This window comes from Pholis gunnellus, assembly GCF_910591455.1.
Source record: "Pholis gunnellus genome assembly, chromosome: 15".
Taxonomy (NCBI): Eukaryota; Metazoa; Chordata; class Actinopteri; order Perciformes; family Pholidae; genus Pholis; species Pholis gunnellus.
The window spans coordinates 8,904,448-8,928,472 of record NC_136542.1 but is presented as its reverse complement, the minus strand read 5'-3'; the positions used below and the strand labels follow the sequence as shown (position 1 = coordinate 8,928,472).

At 39.4% G+C, this 24,025-nt stretch overlaps 1 protein-coding gene across 1 annotated transcript; it reads left to right on the top strand.

Annotated features, from left to right (window-relative positions):
* Positions 1 to 1,275: 1,275 nt before the first annotated feature.
* Positions 1,276 to 23,766, top strand: LOC306707513 (uncharacterized protein C14orf132; the record flags this gene model as incomplete). The annotated part of the gene is made up of 2 exons (XM_079175011.1): positions 1,276 to 1,302; positions 23,530 to 23,766. 2 exons carry the CDS (start codon positions 1,276 to 1,278, stop codon positions 23,764 to 23,766), a joined length of 264 nt encoding a protein of 87 aa, XP_079031137.1.
* Between the last annotated feature and the right edge of the window lie 259 nt (positions 23,767 to 24,025).

The window sequence follows — 24,025 nt, the reverse complement described above, 5'->3', positions numbered from 1 at the left end:
AAATATATTGTCCAGACAGAAGTTTGGGATTTTGATTATGATTTATTTATCATTGGCGAACAAGCATAAAAGAAAACAAACAAAGAGAACAAACTGGCTCATTTGACCCCTTCAGGTGCCTGCTGGCCCGATACAAACAAGAGGTGCCTACAGTATGGTGCGGTCCAGTTCTTGAAAAAGATGAATAAATAAAATACTCAAATAATAAACAGTTATTAGAGAGAGCAAGGGGCCTTGCACAAACTGTTCTGGATGAAAACAAACATTAGCCAGAAATGACATACTGTATGTCCATGCTCTATTACTATGATGTGAACATGGATTAAAACATGTTATAATCAGTTAAAGATGTTATTTTCTATTATTTTGTATTTCAAAACAGAAATAAACACTTCTCAAATATTTTTCTTGTGTCATACAAAACAAGCAAGGTCATTTTGTAGAAGGATGCACTGTGACTTGAATCTGATGATACACAAGAGGATCTAGTCCCCGAACCATGAGAAACAGACTCAGGTCAAAAGTACACAATCTATACAACTCATGCACCTCCAAATACACGTAGTGTACATCTGAATACGAAGATATTTAAAATAAATAACTTTAATAAAGGGGCTGAATGATCAGCAAATAGATCAGAGAAATAGATACACAGTCAAGGAAGAAAGAAAATTCTAAGAGAGAGAGAGAGCGAGAGAGAGAGAGAGAGAGAGAGAGAAAGAAAGAGAGAGAGACAAAGAAAGAGAGAGAGACAAAGAGAGAGAGAGACAAAGAAAGAAAGAGAGAGAGACAAAGAGAAAGCGAGAGAGAGAGACAAAGAGAGAGAGAGAGAGACAGAGAAAGAAAGAGAGAGACAGAGGAGAAACAGACAGAGAGAGACAGAGAGAAAAAGAAAGAGAGAGAGAGACAGAGAGAGAGGACTTGCACCTCCGTCGACACATGTGACAGTCCAGCTCCACAGCCTCCTCCTCTGCCTCTCTCTCTTTCACTCTCCTGCTGTCTCTCGCAACCACATCTCTTCATTTCTCCGTCTGCTCAGCCGTCTGCTTTTTTTTTTGGTCACATCTCTTCATTTTCTCCTCCTTCCTTCTCCTTTTTATTTTAATTCTTCATCTTCGACATGTTTCTCACGTGAGGTCCGCTAACTTGCAGAGAGCACTGTGGATGCCGACTTAAAAAAGAAAAAGAAGGCAAATGCTCTGTCGGGGAATAAGAGAAACAACTACGCACGTTTGCATCTTTCATTGAGTGCCTTGGATTGAACGGAGCAACACTATGGATCTGTCATTCATGGCTGCGCAGGTGAGATATCTTTCCTCCAATTTAACAAAAGATGTTTTGGCTCGTCCGAACTTTTTATTACATTTGTCCATTTATTTCATGGGCGTGGCCGGTCAACAAGTTCATGTGGCGATTTGAACATTTTACACATTTTTCATTTTCAATACCTTCGAACTCTATTAATCGAGATGGATTAACATACTACATTTAGTTCTGCTTCACTGGAAAATCAATTCCATATCGATAAAGGGATCTCATGGTATCTTATTCCCCCCCCTACTGGATTATTGTAGTGGTATTTTAGTAAATAGTACATAAGTTTATGGCTTTAGGTTTGTTAACAAGGGTATGTCCGACATGGACATGCTGTACTTAAGTGCGATTGTTGTGTCAGAATCCAATGTAGGACTGTGTGACAAAAAAAAAAAGCATTATTAAAACTTATAAGACTTCATTATATTTAATTAATAAATATTAGTTTTATTCTTATTTAGTTGTATTGTAGTTACATTAGTTTGATTGGACCAATACCATTTGGCATATTTGTGTTACTTGTGCTTTGCATATTAATAGTTTTATGTCAATTGATTTTGGTTTCATAGATATAATAACATGTGTTATTGGGCATCTGCTTTGGACATGTAGTTTGTTTCCATTAGAAGCTTCTATTGCAGGCTATTATTCCCTCCAGTCTCTCAGTGTCTGGCTGCTTATGGTTTGTCTGGTGCCATCTACTTTGCCATGTTATGCGCAACTGCTATATTGAAAGGGTTCGGAGGGTTAACTGTGCTGCCAATGGCTGTTCAGTGGGCCAAATGCTCTCAAATCTTGTACCCCTAAATAGAAAATGTATTACCATCCTAGAATACATTTTGAACAACAACAGAGGAGAGGATGAAACCAAGATGATTCACTATCATTGTGCAAACTTATAGTGAGTAATATAATACATATTCATAAAATGGTGATACCATGTCTTCTAGGACTTTTTGTGCTCTTGTGTTCTTAGAAACTTTGTTTAGGTGGTAGTGCACAGGACCCAGGTTTACTGACAGAAGCACAGTGAAGGAGGAAGACCACTGTCAGCCCTTTGTGTGGGCAGTCAGTTACTCATATTCACAACTGGGAATGGTTGAATACCACAGTGTTTGAAACCACTCAGCTGGAGCCAGTGTAATATGTTTCTTCTGCACTGATGAGGATGCACAGCAACGAGCTAAACACACTGTCAGTAATGGTGGAAGACAAGGAGCTGATCTTGGATGTTTTCATTTAAGCAATTGTGCAACAGTATTGCCCAACACATGTAATGACAATAAATGTACGGTTAATAAGTTCACATATACAGCAGGATATTTGTGTGATTTAAAATGTCTGTCTATGCAGACTACGCTTCACGAAACGCAACAAAAGTTGACTTGGCACAGAAGTGTGGATTGATTCATGTGCACTGAAATGGAAGCGTATCTGTTCCTTGAGACGTGTGAGCAGCGGATGTCAAAAAGGTGTTTAGTGTGGATTGGCCGTTTTGGTGGCAGGTGACAACCGTTGAGCGAGAAGTCACAACTTGAATGAGGTTTTGCTTCCAGTTCCCCATGAACCCATCACATCTTACTTATTTCTTGCTGCTCCTCCAGTTTTTTTTTCCAGGAATCCATATCCTCCTCTTCAAGACTGCAGCTCTATCAGAACGCTAATGGCTAATTTTACTGAGGTGAAATTCATTCCAGTGCCCTGGGTCACTCTGTAATGGTGACTGTGAATGAAGTCAGGCAAATGTCCCTGGAGTTTTCAACATTGACTTCACAATGGATGATTTTGTTTTCCCATTCATCTCAGCGTAGCTCTGCCACCTGCAAATCACTGGACCTTCGCTATCACTTTGTCTCTAAAAGATGACAGATGCTGCCATAACTGTTCTCTCCTAAACACATGGAATGTTTTCAAAGAAGTCTAACTCAAGAGGACCTGGTTACTGAGGATGACAAAGGAGAAGTTCAGAGGATGTACTGGTCGTTATTGCGGAGATGTAATTTAAGACGACACATTAAACTCTTTGCATTTATATATTAATCATTAATTCATTAATTTCCTGAAGAAACTAAGCTTGGCATTCAGCAAAAACACATCCTCCAAGACAAGAACATGCATCACGCGTGTACCTCGATTGGCCATTATTTTGCTGCATTTGCCACTCTTCTTTTTGTTGAAATGATTTTGTACGATGTCACAGAAACATGCGTAATAGCTCTCTGCAGAACAATGTGTACGCTTTTGTGTTTGGTGAATGATTTGCATTTGGCAGCAATGCCTCACTGGTTTGAAATGAAAAAGGGCATACTTCATTAGGCTGAAAGTGGTGGCATCCTCAAGCATTGCAAAACATGGATTAATAGGTGACAATCACAGTGAAGCTTTTGAATACTAAGCTGAGGGGCAATGAGCCAATTTGTTCTGTATATTTTTAAATAGACTGAATTGAGTAATACAGGACTAATTTCCCGTAGCTCCTTTGAAATGGATATTGAGATTTATTTTTAACTTTCACTCACTTAAACGTTAACTTTTTCCAGACCAGCTACTGTGATTGTCAATTACACTGTGTACATCTTTGCACCATGAGCAGGATGTCGCTTTCGGAATGATTCAAATGACAGAAAGGCATAGGAAAATGAGCCAGGGTATTTGCTGGTTACTAACTGATGTTGGGGTCAAGTTTGATGTCTTGTAGACAGGCTCCAGAGCCATCCTGGGCATTTCGCCAGTCTCAGAGTTGCTTCGGCTGATCTGATCTGCCACACAGGGGATAGCAAAACCCTTACGGCTCTGTCTATCCAGTACACAGTGACCCACTGGCCCTGGCCTTTTACTCAGTTTTGCATGTACACACGTGCATGAGTGCAGCAAGCGTTTAAAAAAAAAATAGTGTACTATCGTGTCAACATTTGATCCCCATGCGTAATAGAAAAGGCACAGAAAGGAATGTATACTTTGATGTCTGGACAGTTAACTCTTGAATGGAATGCTATAGGTCCGTTTCCATACGGTAGTCTCACCTCAGATGATTTGTCTTTTCATGACCGGCCATCAGCATCTCTCATTACTCAATTACTTATTCAGTGAAGCTGTGGCTCTGAGTCATTCTACCTGATAGGGTTGTCAATCTCAGTCATCTTAGAAAAGACAGATGAAAGGGAAAGGATGATGATGGAGGGAGCAGTTTACAGCCTCCACACAAACACAGCCATCTGTGTTTACCCACAGCACCAGGACCAGGAACAGACAGGAGAGGCAGAGACGCTTCACTTTGGTGCCATGATAGCGTAATATAGTAAGTGCTAGAAAGTCAATTCAATCAGAGTAGATGATTTTAAAGTTAGTAGATGTGTTTAGCTGGATTGCCCTGATGCAGTCTGTTCCACACTCTCACGCAGGTTACATCCAGAATTACATTTTCGTTTGCACTATCATTTGCAAAGGCTACTTTGATTATAAGATCATAATTAAACAATTGGTCCAAATTAACATAGTCATATAAGGGACATATGATCGTAGAAAGACTGGCTGACAACGTGGCAAGAAGACTTGTTTGTGCGCCACTGCCCCCCTGATAAGAAGCCAGATATGGAAATGCAGTTGAATAGTTCACGGATGAGATTATTTTCCTATTAAACACACTTTGCAAAATAGCAGCCGCCACAAGGCCTATATCAAGACAATCTTTGTGCTCAATTGCATAAAAAATTCAATTACATAATCATGTTATTTGACTGTGCATTCTCCACAACCGGGCTCTCCCGTTGAAAGAATAAATCTCCTGGTCTCTAAGAAGAGGCTTATAATAATGTCAGACCATCCTTTTCATCTCTAGGAGTTCATTTCCCCTCTGGTGTTCAGTTTGCCATTTCAGCAATTGGTTTTATATTGTGAAAACTTGCAACAGCCCCGGTTCTCAGCCGCCATCCTCTTTTATGACCCTGCAGTGTTGTAAACAGGTTAAAAAAACAACAGTTACCTTAAACCAATTACAAAGCGCTGTAAAGTATGCACAAGAATAATCAATGCTTTAAATACATGAAAAGCAGGTGACTGTCTTTGTTAGGTTTGCTTTCTATTTTTAGTAGCTTCCCCCAGGAATAGATGTGACAATTTGATGCCTTTTTTATTTCTGTGTTTTATTTTTTTTACCTTTTTAATCAAAACACAAATTTGCAGAATAATGTTAAAAAGCAATCCACAGTGTGTGTGAATTAATTTTTTTTGTGTGTAAAAAATGAATATGTGACTTGACACAGCCAGCGGGAGCGTTCAAAGACATAAATGGACTGCGAAGGGCCAATATGCAATGTTAAAAAGTAAACCCTTTTAATGAGGAGAATGTACTGAAGCCTTCAAGTGATGAAGATGCAAGTCTGCTTTTCACAGCAGGACTACTTCATGGTTTACTCTCACTTGATGGATTTACTATATCTAGAGAGAACATAGCAAACACCGGAGGCAGGAGCATTTAGAACGAACACACTTTGGTTGGAGGTTTGCTTTGAACAACTGATTTTTACCTCATCCTCCCTATAAAAAAGTCATTTAAAAATAACAGTTTACGTCTACTAGCTGTTGCCGATAGTGGAGAAAGTCGAGTTGAATGAACAGCCCCAGGATCAATCTCCTCCTGTTAAAAAGGACAAATTGTAACACGCTCATTGGAAACAATTGACGAACCCCCAGGAAGCTGCAGGTCTCTATTTTTGGCTCTGATAACTGTTGAAGCAGGCGCCAAACCGCCTTGTAAACAAATTGACCGTTTGCTAAACCCATTGCCCGAGCAGAGATTGTCCAATCATAACATAGCAACAGTAACCAGGCACGGCAGGCCTATCAAGCTTTGGATTTCTCTGAAAGATGAAGCAGACGTGTGACAAGAACGGGAACGGAGCATATAAAAAGGCCTGGATGATGGTTCGTTTTATTAGTTATTTATTTGTGTCTCTTTGTTGGATTTGGAGAAGTTGACACTCCAAACAGCCAAACTCATTACCTGAGATAGCGTTACATTTTGTGTGTTAGTCTTCTTGCTTTACCCTTTGTGTTTTAGCACAATATCATGTATGTAGCCAACTGCATATTTATGATCTCTTCACAGGGTTATTGTTTCAAAATGAGTCAGCTGGAAACATTAAAAAGTCAGTCAGAGACAGTGTTTTCAGCCAACTCGCTGAGGTAATGGTAGCCTAGAACAAGGGTTAAGTAACCTTTGGCATGCGAGCCACCATTGGCACCCAGTAGCTAAACAAATGGCACACTAACAAGTGTGCAAGAGAGTCTCTTGGAAAAGTTGAAGTTCCCTCTCATCCGCATGCCAAATTACCTCTTTCACAGCCATTGGCATCGTGCGGCTTGTTATTTAGAGTAGTGTGATTGATTTTCTTTCCCCCACCTTCATTCGGTGAAAATTAGAATTTGTTGCCTTCTTTCAAACATTTCACTTTATTGATGATAAATAAAGGTTGGTAGGCTTCATGATTTCAACTCAGACATGGATGTTTGCATAAGGACGGCAGCCTTCTGTATAGTGCTCTCATATATAATTACAATGTCCTGATTATGGGAGAAAAATGTTGCCTATATTGATGGACTTAAACTACAGAGCCGTTAGAGATTAGATGTGAAGTTGTAATTAAACTTAATGTACCATAATGTTGTATGCCACACATTAACAAGAAGCTTTAAAAATGGCACTTCATACGAAAATGTTGCCGACCCCTGGCTTAGTAAAAAGAGAGAGGAGGCACTGCCAACGCCTCACAAGGAATAACAATCCTGTCCGGTGCTCTCAGAATCTCGAAACAAATTTGATTCGATAATTAAAGTAGTTTCGTTAGTTTAGTTTAGCTTAGTTTGCTGGCTATAGCTGATAAAAATCTGTTAGCCCTTATTTTTATTACAGCCTGAAAAATGTAACAATCTCTGGCTGGAAATAAGAACCCAGCTTTTTTCTGCATCTCTCTGAACTCAAACAACCCAAACTTTCGAAAATCTATTTTTGAGGGTAAATGTGCAACCATTGTCGTGCAAGAAATGAGACCCTGACAGCCACAGCAACCGGAATTAAGGGCAAGGCTTACCGATACGCAGCTACTGGTTGGATTGGGGGGTCACTTGACAGAATACAGTGATAAAAATAATGTGACTCAGCTGCCACATTACTCTCAGTAATTTCCCAGTGTCTTCATGCTATCTTAGCTTACAACATGTTTGCACTACAGACACAAACATCTTCCAGCTGTTTTGCACCTGAAATGAGTGATTGCATATTGAAAAAAAGTCCTGGGGAGAATGAAAGGGAGACTTAATGGACTGTGACAACCAAGTATGAAGTAATAACATCTTTCCCTGACAGACCTAACCCCCCTAACTGCTTGATGCTTCCTATATAACCGGGGCTCTGATAGTCAGCAGGTATGAATTATGTATTCTCATATAAATAATCTATTTTTAACTCATCCTGAGATAATTTCAAAGCAGCTTTATCTCTGTATTGATATGTTAATGAATTAAACTGATGTTTTAGGGTTAAACTTTGATGGATATTGACTCATCCTGTTCATCTTTAAAAAAAAAGAAAAAAAGATAAGACTCTCCACGCTGATTTTTACATTGAAGCGCACATAAAATTCAGCTCACGAGCGGTTCTTTGAATGAAATGATGGGAGTTAAACAGTGTGCTGCTGCTTTGCTTTTGTGAAGGCTGGCAAAAAAGCTGAATGGCAGCAGCTGATTACACACTATCAAGGAGGAAGCAGAGATGAATGATCATAGTTAAACATCACCACAGCTGCTTAAGTCATTGAGCTCATTATGCATGTTTTTAATCATTAGCATGCCTCGCATAAAGTAATAAAACTATATGATCATGTTATGTAGTGAGTCTCAAGCACAGCTTCAGGAGATGTTTCATCCCTGAGTGCAATTTCAGTAAATAACCCTTGTGAGTACAGGTGAAAAAAAAATAATAATAAATTAAAAGGGGCTTTTAGATTGTTTTCCATTTTTGGACAACATAATTTCTGGTGCAGTTTTTCCACAATTTATGTCAGTTTTCCACCTTCAGCTTTAAAACCCTAGTGACTTTAAACAATTCCTCTGTAATAACACCAACAGCAAAACCTGCTTTGGATTTGATCCTTTCCACTGGGCCTTATACACTTTGAGTCTGACCTTGGTCTTTGTTCAAAGAAAGTTCCTCTGAAACTAATGACAATGTTCAGACAGGCCTTTTTCTCCTTCTTTTCCTCTCACTCACCTCTTGTTCAATTTGCAAAGAAGCTGAGGTTATATCGAACATAATGCACCTTCACTCCCCAAGAAACACTATCGACCTAAGAGAAAAATCTTAAGGTTGGAGTCCAAGGCAGACATTAAGGTTTCAATGTCTCAGCATGGAGCCACAGCTCAGGAACGATCTGACTGTATCTACACAGCAGCTCATTATCCTGGATTATGCGACACCGGTCCTATGAGGACTCGCTGTTGTTCAGTCTCAAAGCTCATTTGTGTCATAGGCTTCTGATTATTAGGCCACAAATGGACTAGTTTCAATTTCCCTGCTGATGAACTCCTCAAAACCTAAATTACAACTGTCCTCTGTGCTGAAGTATAATGTGTTGCTGCTGATATTTTACTCCATTTAATTTACAGCAGCTACTTTTGTCATACAATGCTAGCCTCGCTTAATGCTCCACAGCTCTTATTATGTTTTATATGAAACAAATCTGACTGCGACCTTCTCATTTCGGGCGCATGCAACTTTAATGGCCAGATGATGAATCAGGCACTTACAGTCAGCTGTATTACGTATGGAAATCATTTGGAATGCCCGCTGGTATGCATGAGTGGTGGAGAAGTACACTAACTTAGATTTTTCTTAAAATGTTGAATTTTTTATGGTGCTTACAAGGAGTTGGGAATCAATTCGCAACTAGAGCTTGAAGCTATTTCTTGTAGATACTGTGATGTGTTTTGAGCTAAATAGGCATACCATAATGTTGTTTTTTTACAATAGTTTCAGCCCTAACAATCATAGTAGTGCATATGAATCTATAGTATCTCTCTGTTGCTGTTATGTTTCACTGTTCTACCCCTGAGGTATTCAGAAAACATGACCTTATGAGGTTTTTGCCATGATTTCAGGCATTTTGCTCCAGTCATAATGAGTGAATGAGTATCGAGCTTCTCCGTGTTGCAACCTGTAGTGCAGCACACCACTCTGGTGTGCAGTACATCCCTTATCCATTTGGGCTTAGAGCTACTCTGTAAGCATTACACAAACCCCAGGGCTGATGCTGTGTGGGATAACCATTTACCCACCCGTGTGTAAAAAACAAAAAAAACATTCAAACACTTGCATAATTTAGAAGCAAATTATATTGTTTATTCCTGTAATTACTAATCAAAGACTGAACATATTGTAATTTATTTATTTTACACCTGAGTCTTGGATTTTATGCGATGCCAACAGTTTACACACAAACACACACACATATGTACAGGCAAGGCTTTGTCTCCTGGCACCCACTTCAATTCTACCTGTGATATATATCCATCTCAGAGTGTGAAAGACATGCTGAACTGTTACAGTATTTGAAAACACTAACTAGGCCAACATGGCACTTGCGTGACAAATTCATCACTCCTCCTCCTCCTCCTCCTCCTCCCATGGGGAAAATACATACAGCAACCATTCATAAATGCTGATGCCAACCTGCAGCGGTATTTACAGTACTGTAGCAGCTACACCAGTGCAAGCCGTGAGATGCTAATTCTATTTTACAGCAGTTATGTTGTGATGCTGATGGCTATATACACACACACTGAAGAAACATCAGAGCTGATTATGGCATCAACAAAAACAATGTAAGGACACGTTCCTCTTCTTTTCCTCAACATCTCTTACTTTTATCTGTGAGGTTTACTTCAGATGATCTTAGTCGGATTCAGGAAACTCCCTTAATTGGACAAACTAAATGTCACCTATTCATGAGGAGAGGCGCTGTGTTGAGATTTGGTCCCTAAAATTGCCATATAAGGCTGCCTGTTCGGAGCCATTTGTGGGGAAGTTTCTTTCAGATAAATGTCACCAAAGAGTAAAAAAAAAGAAGAAATGAACATGCAGAGCTCCAATATCTGTTTTTAAAAATTAGCAGACAATTGCAAAATAATATGTTTCTAAAGAAAAGCAGTTCATGACTAACATAGTGTGAGAGGTGGTCATGTGACAGATATTAGAAGAGAGAGAATACTATAGCCTAAAGTAGGTTATGTTACACCGTTTGTGTAACAGATGATGATATTAGACAGCGACCTGCATAAAGACCCTGAGGCAGGTGTCAGAGAATTTTACAAACTACTACTGAAATGTACAAGTTTATGTGCCGAAATATGGCAATAAAAAATATGCATAGAAAAAGAAATGGCAGTAATATGTGAAGCCATGATGATCACGATATGGTAAACAGAATGTTAAGTTTGTCTTAGATCTTTTATTTCTGACATTTGTTCATGAGACGTGTGGTGAATGCCACAAATTCTCTCAAATCACTTGTATGTACAGAGTTCAGTGAAACAGTATTTAGAATGAATGAACTTTATCATATAAGCTAAGATAAATGGCCAGTAAGAAAACGTACACTGGCTTATTACAACTGAACCAAGAAGAGTAAACAAGACTTACAGCCTCTCACAGAAACACATGACCTGTTAACGCACTACGTAGTGGCGTGACCTTAATGTGTTAAGATGATGTGTCTGCACCACGAAAACAGTGCCAATGGTAAGTCAATTTGGATTATTTTTCTGTGGTGGACACACCTATTAAAAGGCATTCACGTGAATGAAACGTGACGTTTGTTTGACTCGAAAAAGAAAAGAAGAAAAAATTCGTGCCCATGTACACAAATCAATAGAATACATTTTGTGTCTCTTTCACGAACTGCCATGAGACTGGGTTGGGACTTAGTATGCACTGAAGGTTATTGGACAGGTTTGGTCCAATGATGTCATCCTGCATCAACTTAAGCAGTTTTTAGTATCCATACTAACTTTAGATTTTACTTAATTTCTTTTCTTTTTTCCCATTGTGAACAGAAATACATTGTCAAAACCTGCTTAGAATTAGTATGGGAGTGGCATACAGCTTTAACAGAGGGGATAATTAATCATGTTTCTCCATGAGATTGCACATTTGTGACAGCTGCTCGCAGGCTATTACACAAGAGAGGAACAGAACAAGGGGAACATAATTGTAAGGGTACTTTTATATGTACAAAATAAAGTGAAAAAAACAAACAATATAGGGATAAAGGCCCTGAGGAATTGAAAGGCTTATGCTTAATTTATATTTTACAGGAAGAGTGAAGGTTCAGGGGGGTCTGCAGCAATAGCTGAAGTCTGTAGAACAGGTTGACGCACCCACTGTGCACAACAAGCAAGACTGCTGTGTTTGATTGGCTGATCAGAAAAGTTTTTGGATTTTCATTAATAACAAACATACAGTACATTTATCTGGTGATTACACACACACACACACACACACACACACACACACACACACACACACACACACACACACACACACACACACACGTTAGAGGAGAAAGTTTGCTGATACTGCTTAATGAGTCTGCTCTGTGTTTGTATCAAAGTTTGTGTTTTCCAGATTTAGTAAACAATGGCAAATAATATGCACTGGACAGACTCAGAACACTAAGCACATGATGATGTCTATATAGTACAGTGTGTGTGTGCATGTTTACTTCAATGCATGATGTATGTGCAAGATAGAGTGAGAAATTCCTTCCATCTGGCTATAATTTCTGAATCACTCCTGCTACCTTTCAGTCACATTTCCCAGTGGAGTTATCTTTCAGTACTGAAAGACACAGCACTACAGTGCAAGGTGCTGTGGATAAGAGCAGCTGCCAAATACTATAAATGTAAATGTAAATATTTAATGGGATGTGGGGTCATGCAGATCACTTTAGCTCTGAAACACAGAAATTAATCAGTCAGCATATTAAGGAGAGATCTACAGAAAGATGTCAATACAAATTGCCCAAGAAAAAAAGAACGAAGCTGCGAAAGATGCCGCTGCTGAGTGTGATTACATTAACTTTAACACTTTATCATGTATATATATATAATACATGCATGCCATAACAAGTAACTAGTATCCTTGTAACTATTGTGTGACTAATATATACAGTATATTTTTTCCCCAGAAAACAATGAATTAAGGGGTTTATATTGCAGTTTTCACAATATCCCATAGAGGGCGCTAGATGCAGGCAGAAAGGATCCATATTCAGCCGAGGTCAAAGGACAAAACAAGGCAAGAAAGAAACGGAGGAGAATCCCACTTTTCTTCTTTGCAAGACCCACCCTGCATAGCTTGTTGAAGAAGAGACGATCGGTTAAGGTTCGGCATTGACATCGAGTAGTTAGACTCAGGATAGCCCATTGGTGCGGGCAAGGTTCCTGATCAAATCACGATAACCTGGACAGCATGGACGCCGGGCCAATCCTGGCGCATGAATGATACACAGGGCAGGACTTTAAGCAGTTAAGAAAAGCAGTGGGATTCATAATAGCGTGAGATTGTTATGCAAGTTAGCACAGTGAGAAGAAAGTTATCCAGGACAGAAGTACAGCGTTTCGGTATTTTGTGGAAGTAGGTTATGGAAGCAGGATTTGATGTGTTTTGATGATTATTCCCTGGTCAGTGTATTTCATGGATGTATGAAGAGAACTGGATACAGTGTTGGAAGCAGCGGCCCATTTATTCCTATGAAAGTTGCTGAGTGGCACATAAAGCAAAAATAAGTTTGACTCGAGTATAAAATCACTCGGATCCACATCCATGGGGCCCATAGAGCACATTAGCATTTCTTCTAACCCCGTCTCCCAGGACTCAGTCCAGCCTTGTTCTGGGGCTCATTCGCATGAACGGAGGAAGGAAAATATCTATATTAGTACATTTTACAACTTTTAAGATCTAATGATTTAAATGAGGGATATTCAAGGGTCCAGAAGTTAAAAAAAAATACCAGTTCTAGAGCCAGTCATCCAGGGACACACCCAGTTGTCGCGAGAGAAGATGAAAAGGTCCCATTAGTATCATCAGACGCCTCTGAGGCTGAAAAGAAACCGGGGATAATACAATCCCTGTTATGGTCCATGCAACTGCCCTAAGGAAAATTAGCAAGCAGAAGTTGGACTTGAGTTGTTGTTGAGTTGTAGACAAGAAGATCATAGCTGAGAAAGATGTGGTGGATTTGATGAATGTCGGGACATACTACACTGTGGGTGCTGTTGTAAATCCGCAAACACGATTCAAAATCAGAACCAGAATCGGTTTATTGCCAAGTACGTGTGCACATACAAGGAATTTGGCTTGGTGATTGGTGCATAACAGTAAACACAGTGCAATCGTACAAGACATAATTTATAAGACAACAGAGTGAGGTCTAGCATCCAGGGCTGAACCGTGACCTGGACGCTTGGGGTTGGAGAGGAGCGCAGATCCCCTCTGGGCCTTGTAGGGTTTTGCAGTGAGAAAAGTGATATGAAGTAAATGTGAGGTTTGGCTGTAATGCTCATGCTGCCATTCTGTTAACTTTGATGGTAGAATTTCTCCTGTGTTATTATTCATATTTAGCTGTGAGGAAGATGCACTTTAATCTTACTTTTAGCTCTGCAGCATTAATAGAGCTAAATGTATTACATCCTTCAAACAGTAGCTTTCTTCTTTGCAAATACTAAACCAAAGGGCGTGCATATCAATGAGATACTGAAAACAGTCTGCAGAGCAAATTAAAATATTTGCACTATGAAGCACTGTTGGATATAATCACCCTTTGCTTGGATTGGTCCCTACAAGCAGGAAGCATATCACTGGGCTGAAACTTGCTTTTTTAATGGTGTTAAATGTATGTTTCTATACTGTGTGAGACACAGATTACAATATTTTACAACATATTGAACAGTGATCCAGAATTAGAATTATAAACTTGCTAGTTCAATAGCAAAAACAAGATTTAGTTGATGGTTGAGCTAAAATGAGAGCTTTTCATCTTCAATCTGCTTGCTCTGTATAGTAAGAGTGGGTACAAAGCATCGCCAACCCTGCTGCATCTCACCCTGAGCAAAGTCTTACATGAGTGGAGATTCAATTAAGGGCTACCATCTCTACGCCTGAAATCTATCTGTATTGCACGGTGAATAAGCAGGCATGGATGGAGCCGTAGGGGCAGCTGACGCCAGCAGCAGTTACACAAGAGGTGATCTTTTTTTACCCAGGTAGCTTTCTTACACAACAAAAGCTCCTCAGAAACACTACCTCCCTCAGGTTTGATAATGATTTGACTGATTTTATTACAGAACAAATCTTCTGCAATAAAAAAGGTATATGATTAGATATCTTTTTAACAGGCCATTTTGTCTACTCTGCCCTCATGATTTCCAATGCAAAGCCACACGTATTACTATATTTAACCAGGACAAGTTAAAGAACAATGCAACCACCTGCAGCGGAAAATCAGAAATTATCTTCAGTTTTGTTTCCCAGCTTGCATTCAGAGATGATTTTCTGACCTTTCAAAAAAACTCAATATATTATTTTTGACTGATTTGTTTACAGAGTCAGTCGTAACGTTTTTTTTCTTCTTAGACTTAAAAAGGAGGAATCATTCTAACCTTTGATGCTATATTTATGTTGTTTTATTCTGTATGATCTAAAGAATCTATAGAATTCAGTGATACTGATTGTCTTTTACAGCAGTGGTTTACTAAGGTTTTAAATTCAACACATTGTGTCAAAACTCAGGCCAAGGTTGAACACAGAGCAGAGCCTCGACATTGAGCCTATGTCCATTTTAGTTAACAAAATAAACCAAAGACAACCAAAGACAGCCAAACAAAATGCCAGGAGACAAACAGAGATGGTCTGACGGCCACAAGCTTATATCGTGTTATGTGTAATCTGCACAGGTGAGCTGAATCTTCATGATGAGCATCAACTCCACCCTCAGGCTCCTGCAGGGAGAGGCCCGCGGTTGTTTTGTACACACAGATCCATTATTTTAAGAAAGCATGAAACCTAGGAGCATCATTCTAAAGTTGGTTTTGTTATAAGTCTGTCCACTTCCGTATGAAACTGCAGTTATTTTGTTAGATTTCCAATCAGAAAACAGATTTTTCCATGAATAAAGTCAGTTTTCTTAGCAGCCATGAACATGCAAGAGATAACATGTGACTCTGCTGAGTGTGTTTTAATTGAAATTGCTCACAATGTAAAATACATGAGCTCCGCATGGAGAGTTTGAAGTGGTGCGCGACATTGCACAGCAAGAAATCTCTTTTGCTATAGCATGACGTGTTCTTTGGTGTAAACTGTACCATAGAACACATGCTGCTGCACATAATCCAGTTCATGCATATTTGAAATATCTGCTCCAATAAATAATAAATGGCCCCCAGGCTTTGGTGAAAAACATTTTTTCTGTAGATTTTGAAAAGTATCTCAAAATGAAGGTGTAAATGGTTAATGAATCAAGTTAAAATATGTCAAAATAAATCAGGAATGTATTTTAGTGCAGGGATTTGGCAGTGCGAGAGAAGCCTTTTCATGATTTATCAACCTGTAAACTGAGTTAAACATCATAGTTTCTTTTAAAAATGAAGAAGCCGAAGGAAATGTGTTCTATATCATATCTTTGACTCTCTTGTAATGTATGTACATGTATTAGGTAACGTTATGTTAAAAAGCCTGAATGATTGTAGTTCTTTAAAAAGCACTCTGAGAAAGTGCTACTAAGTCACTGTTTTTGGAGAGAAGAAAGCATCAGCAGATTTTCAGCAGTGTGATTTTAAAGCTCAGAGAGGTACTCACCACAATAATCATCTAAATAATTGAAAACGTGTGGAAAGACTATTATTATTTGATACTGTATCTGTGATCTGCGCTTCTTAATTCCTTATAATAAAGACGAATAATCGAATCATTGTCAAAATGTGAAAGTCTTTCAACTTTCCAGCTCCACTTATTCTTCACCCTCTGCTGTCTGTCTGTGTTGAGTTTGAGACGCTGCTGACAGTTGTCATGTTTGGTTTCAGGATTTCTCGAGGCGTCACAGAGCAAAGCACTACAGACTCAGACACACACTTACACATGTCAAGAGTGAGACACTCGGACAATAGAAACTTCAGCTTTGCAGACACACAGCCTCAGTCTCTTTCTTGTCACTTGAAATTGTTGCCCCTGTGATCATCTGGCACTGCTTCTCTGTCCTCATCTGGCAGGAATAACAAATCACTCTTTGTTCGTGGTGGGTTTTAATGTTTAATGTTTGCTGACGAGTTTAGTTTCATATCAAATCTTAAGCCATCACGCAACTGCTAATTATGGCCTATATCAGTGAGTAACAGCTCCAAGTGTGAACATGTATTATTTCCTCCACTTGTCATGTTTTAAAGAAATATTTTTCCTATTTGTTGTACTGCTACAAGGGCCAATAATGATACAAAAAAAAATATCATTTTGAGGTCAGGTACACCATTGAGAAAAGAAGCATGAAGGTGATACATTTATCATTCATAATATCCAAGAAGTATAATAAACTTTCCCCCCGTGATGCTCAATTTCCACCGAGCTGACAGATTGACCAGGGTGTCAAGCAAGGATCACTTGGGCTACACTTGTTCTACTGAATTATAAGATTTATTGAAAAATGCTGCTGGGCTGCTGAGACAGGGAAAATCAATGAAAGCACAGTTGTAAATCTGACCAGTAGGAACCAGGCCTTAAACTACAAGTCTCACTACTCCTGCGCGGGTGAACAAGCCTCTTTAAAACCTCTGTAAATCTCCCACCAGATTTATGGCAACACTAGGTGTATAGTATGGTACAGAACAAATATATATTGTTTCCACTAAATCCCCGCTATTGTGTAAAAGGAGTGGCTACTTTTTTTAACACGAAAGGGATTCATCAGGTGTATCTTTATTTATCTGTAATCCCATTTTATTTATTTCCGTGATCTATGAGGCTGTAATTTGTATGTTCAGTAAGTTATAAACCTTCCTTTGGTAAATTTGAGTTGTTGCATCTTTGTACAGTTTTGAAACGCTGGAAAGAAAGCAAGATGAACAAGTTTTAATGTAAGTGTATTGATTGTATTATGTAGTTTGTTTGGCCATCAGAATGAAAGCATAAAAGCAGTGACAGTGGACAGAGGTATTTTCCTGTTTTACACGTTGTCCACCAAGTAGGTTTGTGTGTTCTTTTGTAACATTTTGAAATGTGCAGTATTAAGAGAATCACTATGTGCACCAGCTGAGAGTTTAAAGAGCCCTGCAAAAGGGAAATACTGTCCAGTGTTTGACTGTCTGAAATCACTCCCTATTTACTATAAAGCCCAATAGTTTCCGATTGCCATTTCATTTGAGTGTTCAGCTATTCATTGTACTCGGAACTCGTAAAAAAAACAACCAGACTAGTGCGGTATGTATCCATTTTTCAAAAAGCAGTGATTTCTTAACTCCCAAGTCCACACATGAATTAAACATGAGATATTTTGTTCAGTGATTCTCTTACACCACCACTGTGGTACCACAGCACTTAACAGGAGGAGTTTTTAAATATAATATAGCTTCTCCCTGCAGTAAGATGTACTTACCTGACCCGTGTGCCTGGAAACACTTGGTTTTTTTATTCAGAATATTATCTTCGACCTCAATATTATTAGAAATCATTATCATCATTTTACCAAAATGAGCTTGTTGGTATTATCATGCATTAAATAGTTTTGAATGTGCATTAATGCAGCCGGTTTAATTTGATGTTTTAATCTACATGGTGACACACACCTGTGGTAGCAGGGTGGTGACTGAGCGTTGAGGCAGTGAGAGGCTTGTCAGACCAACGAGTCACATCTGTGTGCAATTATTGTGTGTGTGTGTGTGTGTGTGTGTGTGTGTGTGTGTGTGTGTGTGTGTGTGTGTGTGTGTGTGTGTTTCAATAGCTGCTTCTAAATGAGCCACTTTGCTCTGCTTTTAAGCTGACTGAAAAAAAGCCTTGTTGGTTTTTTACAAGGACATTTTGACATGTCACAGTAGGAAAAGCAAAGGTATACATAATAAGATTAATGATGGCTGAATTCCATTTAGCTGCTTTGTTTTCAGGGCCCTGATATTGTGCATGCCGGCTCACTTTCACACTGTCAAGGCTCACTGGGACACTTGCTTAAAGCTGAGCCATTGTTTTCAGTAACACCTGTGCTGTTCCTATCATGACAGCTCAATATGTCTGCTGTGAAACAGGCCTATTAACGTTTGAGGGTGATGTGTTTAATAAAATATTACCATGGCTCCTTAGTGTACTTATAGTCATTGCTTTTAAATTTACAGATGAGCGCGATTGTCACATGTGCTGTCTTTGCAACATTATTTTTATTAAAAATTGTTGGGACAGTGGGGATACGGCCTCAAAAAGGTTAGAAAACAAGGCGTTATACACGGAAAGCCATGCCATTACAATATATGACCAAGACAGTAGAGCTTTGAGCTCAAACATGCATGCAAATAAAGATATGTGTAAATAAAATATACTGCTTCACATTTATTTGAAAACCTACACTCGTGTTGTAGTTCAGAATGGGCAAAAACTCAAGGGGTGTACGTCTTTTTCAAAGCACCGCAGCAGTGTTCATAAATGTTTTCCGACTTGCATGAGCCACAGTTAATTTTCCACTCTGTGAAACCAGTGATATCCCTGGACAGATAAGTCTGGATAGCAGCGAAAATGAAACAGATATTGCACAAAGTTTTAGGCATGAACACGACTGTGTAGTGTGGTGAGGTCTAAAACTGTGTGACCTGCCCTAGAGAGTGAACTCCTCTCTGTACAGGGCAAGTACTGTCTTTTATTTCATATAAAGGGAACATTTTTATATAATAGCTGTGGGTATTGCTCATTTCAAAACCAAAGATAAATCCAGAAGTAAAGTCTTTGAATCCAGTTGCAGTAGGTACCGTACAACACTCTCTCTTAAAGTGCAATGTCGTGTGCCCTTGTGTCCGACAGTAATCTGTTCTAACGTCACGGCTAAAGTGTGATTTCAAAACAAAAAGTCGGATACAAATCCATTAAAACCAAAGATGACATCATATGGAGACAAATCCCACAATAACACCCATCCAAGCAGTCAATAGAGCAGAGATGGTTGTGACAGTTGTGTGTTTTCACCGATTGTGCGAAAGGCACAGCAGGGGTCCGCCTCTCTGTGCCTGTCTTCTCCGTTACAATTTGTTCTCTCGAGAACACCTTGAGGTTTGTTCTCCACAAGGACACAAGTATCGATTTTGTGATTTTACCTCATATTCTCCCTGAGTGCAGAAAAGCAATTTATTTGCTCTGACTTCGTCTTAACAGCCAATGCTTGAGTGCTTTTGTGGGAAGGTATATATGTTTTGATTTCCCCACTACCCAAAGACATTTATTTGGGCTTTGCTTGTTTTCTCAAAAGCCATTTCGCTGAGCACTTACTTATGGCGATGTCCCACAGGAGGCAATTAGAGTCCATTCTATTTCACAATTACTGTGATTACCCGTGAATGGCACAGCTCGAGGAACAGCTGGGATGAATAAATCAAATCTGTGAGAGCAGAGCAGGTGGAATCATACAGTGAAAGGAGCTTCGCTGTATCGTCTTCCATAGATTGTTTTTTTTTGGAGTATTGCACAGGTGTAGGCATCACTCAGAGCCAAGGAGGTAGGAAATACGTAAGTCAGGAGTTTTCTCTTGTGTTGGTTAATGGACAATAGTTGTTTTCCATATAATACACACAATTGAATGAAACAGTTGTTTATCCCATTCATTTCACTCATCACCTACAATATCAAATAAAAAATGTAAAAGTTTTTTCTCTCAGTAGCGTTCATTTCAACTACTTTCTTCTGCTGGAAAAGTTTCTTTGGAAGATTTCTGAAACCAGTGTTTGTGCTAATGGTACCTTTCTTCCTTCACAATTAAGTGATGTAAGTCAACACAATATTACACAAATTGCTCATATCTTACATTCAATGATTGGCTGTGATTCTTGTGTTTATCTCGCTGTAGATTAACTAATTCACTCTTAGTCACTTAGGAGGATAGGTAAGCTATTGGATATCCAAAAAGCGAGGTGTAAATGCATCCAAGAATTATTTGAGACAGATTGAAATCAAATAGTTTGAACCACCTCGGGAGCTGCTGAAGCTACTTTAGTTGTAACTAAATTGCGAAAGTGCAGAAATCATGCTTCTTCAATTGTTTTAGTACCAAACAGCTTGAGGTGCATCACCACCACCCTCTGGACTGGGATAGGGCCAACCCTGATTTGCATGTAGCCCAGGAAAACCGCGACAGATTGCAATTAGATTTGTGATCTGGCCAACAAAAGACCCATATATGAGGCTATGTGTAAATGAACGTGCTTTCAATCTCATCTGGACTATTTTTGGATATGAGACACTAGAGATGACAAGTATAAATGTTGCCTCTGCGGAATAAGTTACCTCTATCATTCCACCATTTGGCAACAACTGATCACAATATGCTAGTGTGGTTTGTTTTCCAATAGGGGCAACACATTTAGGACATCTAAGATTTGTATCTAAAGATCTATAATCGCCACTCTTCCTTTTGTTTACCTGGTGTGCTTAAACAATTAAAACAGGTTAACATTAGTTTAACAAAGTCCCACGAGGTTCACATTTGCTGGATATTTATTCTTGAAGAGTAACAAGCACCAACTTGTTGCCAACTGTTGGTACACGCTGGAAGAAATGCTTTACAGAAGAATAAAGATACAAATTGTACAATTTTAATTGTGACCTTCAAGAGACAATTTCTTAGTTTGAATGTGAACCAGATCAACTTCAGTTTTAATCTAAAGGTTAAAACAACTACAACCTATTAATCAGACCACTTTCATCTTTGCCTAAGCTGTGTGTTCAGGAGAATCATTTCTAAAACCCTTTCAAACTGAAATGTAGTACCAACTTTTCTGTATGGATTAGCTTGTTGAAGCCATTCAGCCACTAGTTTACAGTTATGCTGGGGAAGTGTACAGTTTCCAAAAAACCTTGGTCAGTAGAATAACTTTGTTACTGAAGTCATTCATATATATCAACGAGCATGGGTCACCTGTCGGCAATGCGTAGGGGATGACCTTCATGGAGTGCACAAGTGCTCAGATGCTTTGGGATGCTCCTTATCGACGTCTCTATTTCCCCTCTGTTCCATCAACACTTAGCTGCTTGCTGCGGAACATCCACATGGGAGATGTGAGCTTGGATGACTGGATAGAGGAGAAAGTCCCTTGGAAAATGATGATACACTACTGACATGTCATCGAACACCATCTCTGCCAAAAATAGCAAGCAATTAAATATTTAGATTCGGTCTTACTACTGGAATATGTTTACACACACTCCCAGTATCCACTTCATTTTATATGGTACACTTCCACATTTATGCAAACAGCTCACTCCTGTGGACAATGAGTTACTTATAAATAAAATATTTAAATATAAAGAATGCAGAGAGGGTTGAGAGCTTCAGTTATCATCTGAGTGAATGTTAGATTAAGCTAGATGTAGCTTTGAATGCGGGATAAGGTTGTCAACATTGTGGCGTCTCCAGATCACAATGCGGTATGATTTTGATAAATAAGAAATCAAATCGGCAGCATGTTGATGAGAGTGGTCAGATGGGCTAACCTTTTAAGACAAAATTTAAATAACAAAACAGATTTTGCCAAGCTTGAGTTAATTGTGTCGTTCAATGGAACGATATATACATCAGAAAAATAAAATATGTGCATGTATGTTAATAGAAAACTACGATGTATGTGTTTGGAGATTTTCTGCTGAAACAAATTCTTCATGTTTTTTATGTACCTCATAATAAAGAAATAGCAGTTACTGGGTGGAGGGCAGGGAGACCCAGGTAGGTTGCTGGACTTCTTCATGCTCATGTGAACAGCAAGTGCATCACAGGATGTGTCATGTCATTATTCACCACCAGGGGCCAATAAACAGAGAGCAGCAGAATGCTTTCTAAACAGTGCTTTCCCCTGTGTGAGGGAAGACCTGAGGTTTGTGTGTGTGGTAACGTCTTTGTGAGTACATGAGAGAACGAGGGGGGGATGAGAGGGAGTGAAGGTGAGCAAATGAGCAACAAGACAGAATTTCTGTGTTCATTCCTCCGAGGTATTTTTAGCATTGTTTTTCAACATCTTCATCAAAGTCTGTTTTCCAGTCTGAGCGTGGTACGGGTCTCTGGTGCATTTCTCATCATCAATCATACCCATAATCACGCACAACCACACACACACATGTAAAATACTCTCACACAACACACACACACACACACACACACACACACACACATGAAAGCATTCAGTTGCTTGAATGGCTAACCTGCACAGGGTGCCGAATGTCCCAAGCAATAAATCATTTTCACTTGCCACATCTGAAATATTCATTCCAAGTTAATCAAGCACTGCTTCCTAAATACACACACACACATGCAAAAGGTGGACACACACACACACACACACACTCACACACACACAATCAGAGGTGTGACCCTGCATGTCTGTGTGGGAAACCTTGTAACCATTAACTAATGATGTCGTGATGCAGCTACCTCTTATTTCTTTTAATATAGCACTCAGCCTTGCTATTGCACGACTATTGGAAACAATCTGGCGTGCTATAGTTATCAGGAAAGGCACGATTTTTACTCCCTGCACTAGGGCTGTAAAGTGTTTTTTTTATTTTAAATGGTTGCTCTTTTTTGAGCAAATCAACGCAGAACAAATGGCATCATAAAAGGCTTTATGATGCTGCACACAGCAGTGCTTTGAGCTAAATGCTAACTTCAGCATGCTAATGTGCTCATAATACTAACAGGCTGATGTTTAGCAGGTATAATGTTATATAATGTGTACCATGTTACACCCCTCTACACCGCCAATCTCCTTGAAAAAATACAGAGGACATGTCCTCAGTGTCTTAAGTAGCTACGGCCCTAATAAAAACCAGATGTGCAATGTCTTACTTCTCTCCGTATACTCTCTCCTTCAAATGAAGGTTGACAAGAAGTGCCAAAATTTCAACTTTTCTCTTTACTTTTTCTCCTCCCCTCCTAGATCCCAGTCATGACGGGAGCCTTCATGGACTCCTCGCCCAATGACGACTACAGCGGCGAGCACTCGCTCTTTAACTCCTCGGCCAGTGTCCACGCAGCTGCCTCTGCCGCCTCGGTACACGGCCAGCAGGATGAGTCGCAGTCCATGTCTAGCGATGCCATCTGGCTATGGATCGCCATCATCGCCACCATCGGAAACATTGTGGTGGTTGGGGTTGTCTACGCCTGCACTTTCTGATGAATATATGCTTACAAAGACAAACTCGCACACACACACATACCAAGTTTTGTGGAAATCTGGACCCCTGAGCGAGGCAACGCTTTGTAGACAGACACTTTCTCTCTCTCTCTCCCTCCCTCTATCTCTCTCTTTCTCTCTCGTCCTTGCACTTGGCTTTTGGATCAGTTTGAGCCCCTAAGGGTGTGGAAGTTGTGGTACTAGACAATGACATATAGACTGCTATATTTCTTCATCGGGGGGAAAGACTGGGACTTGG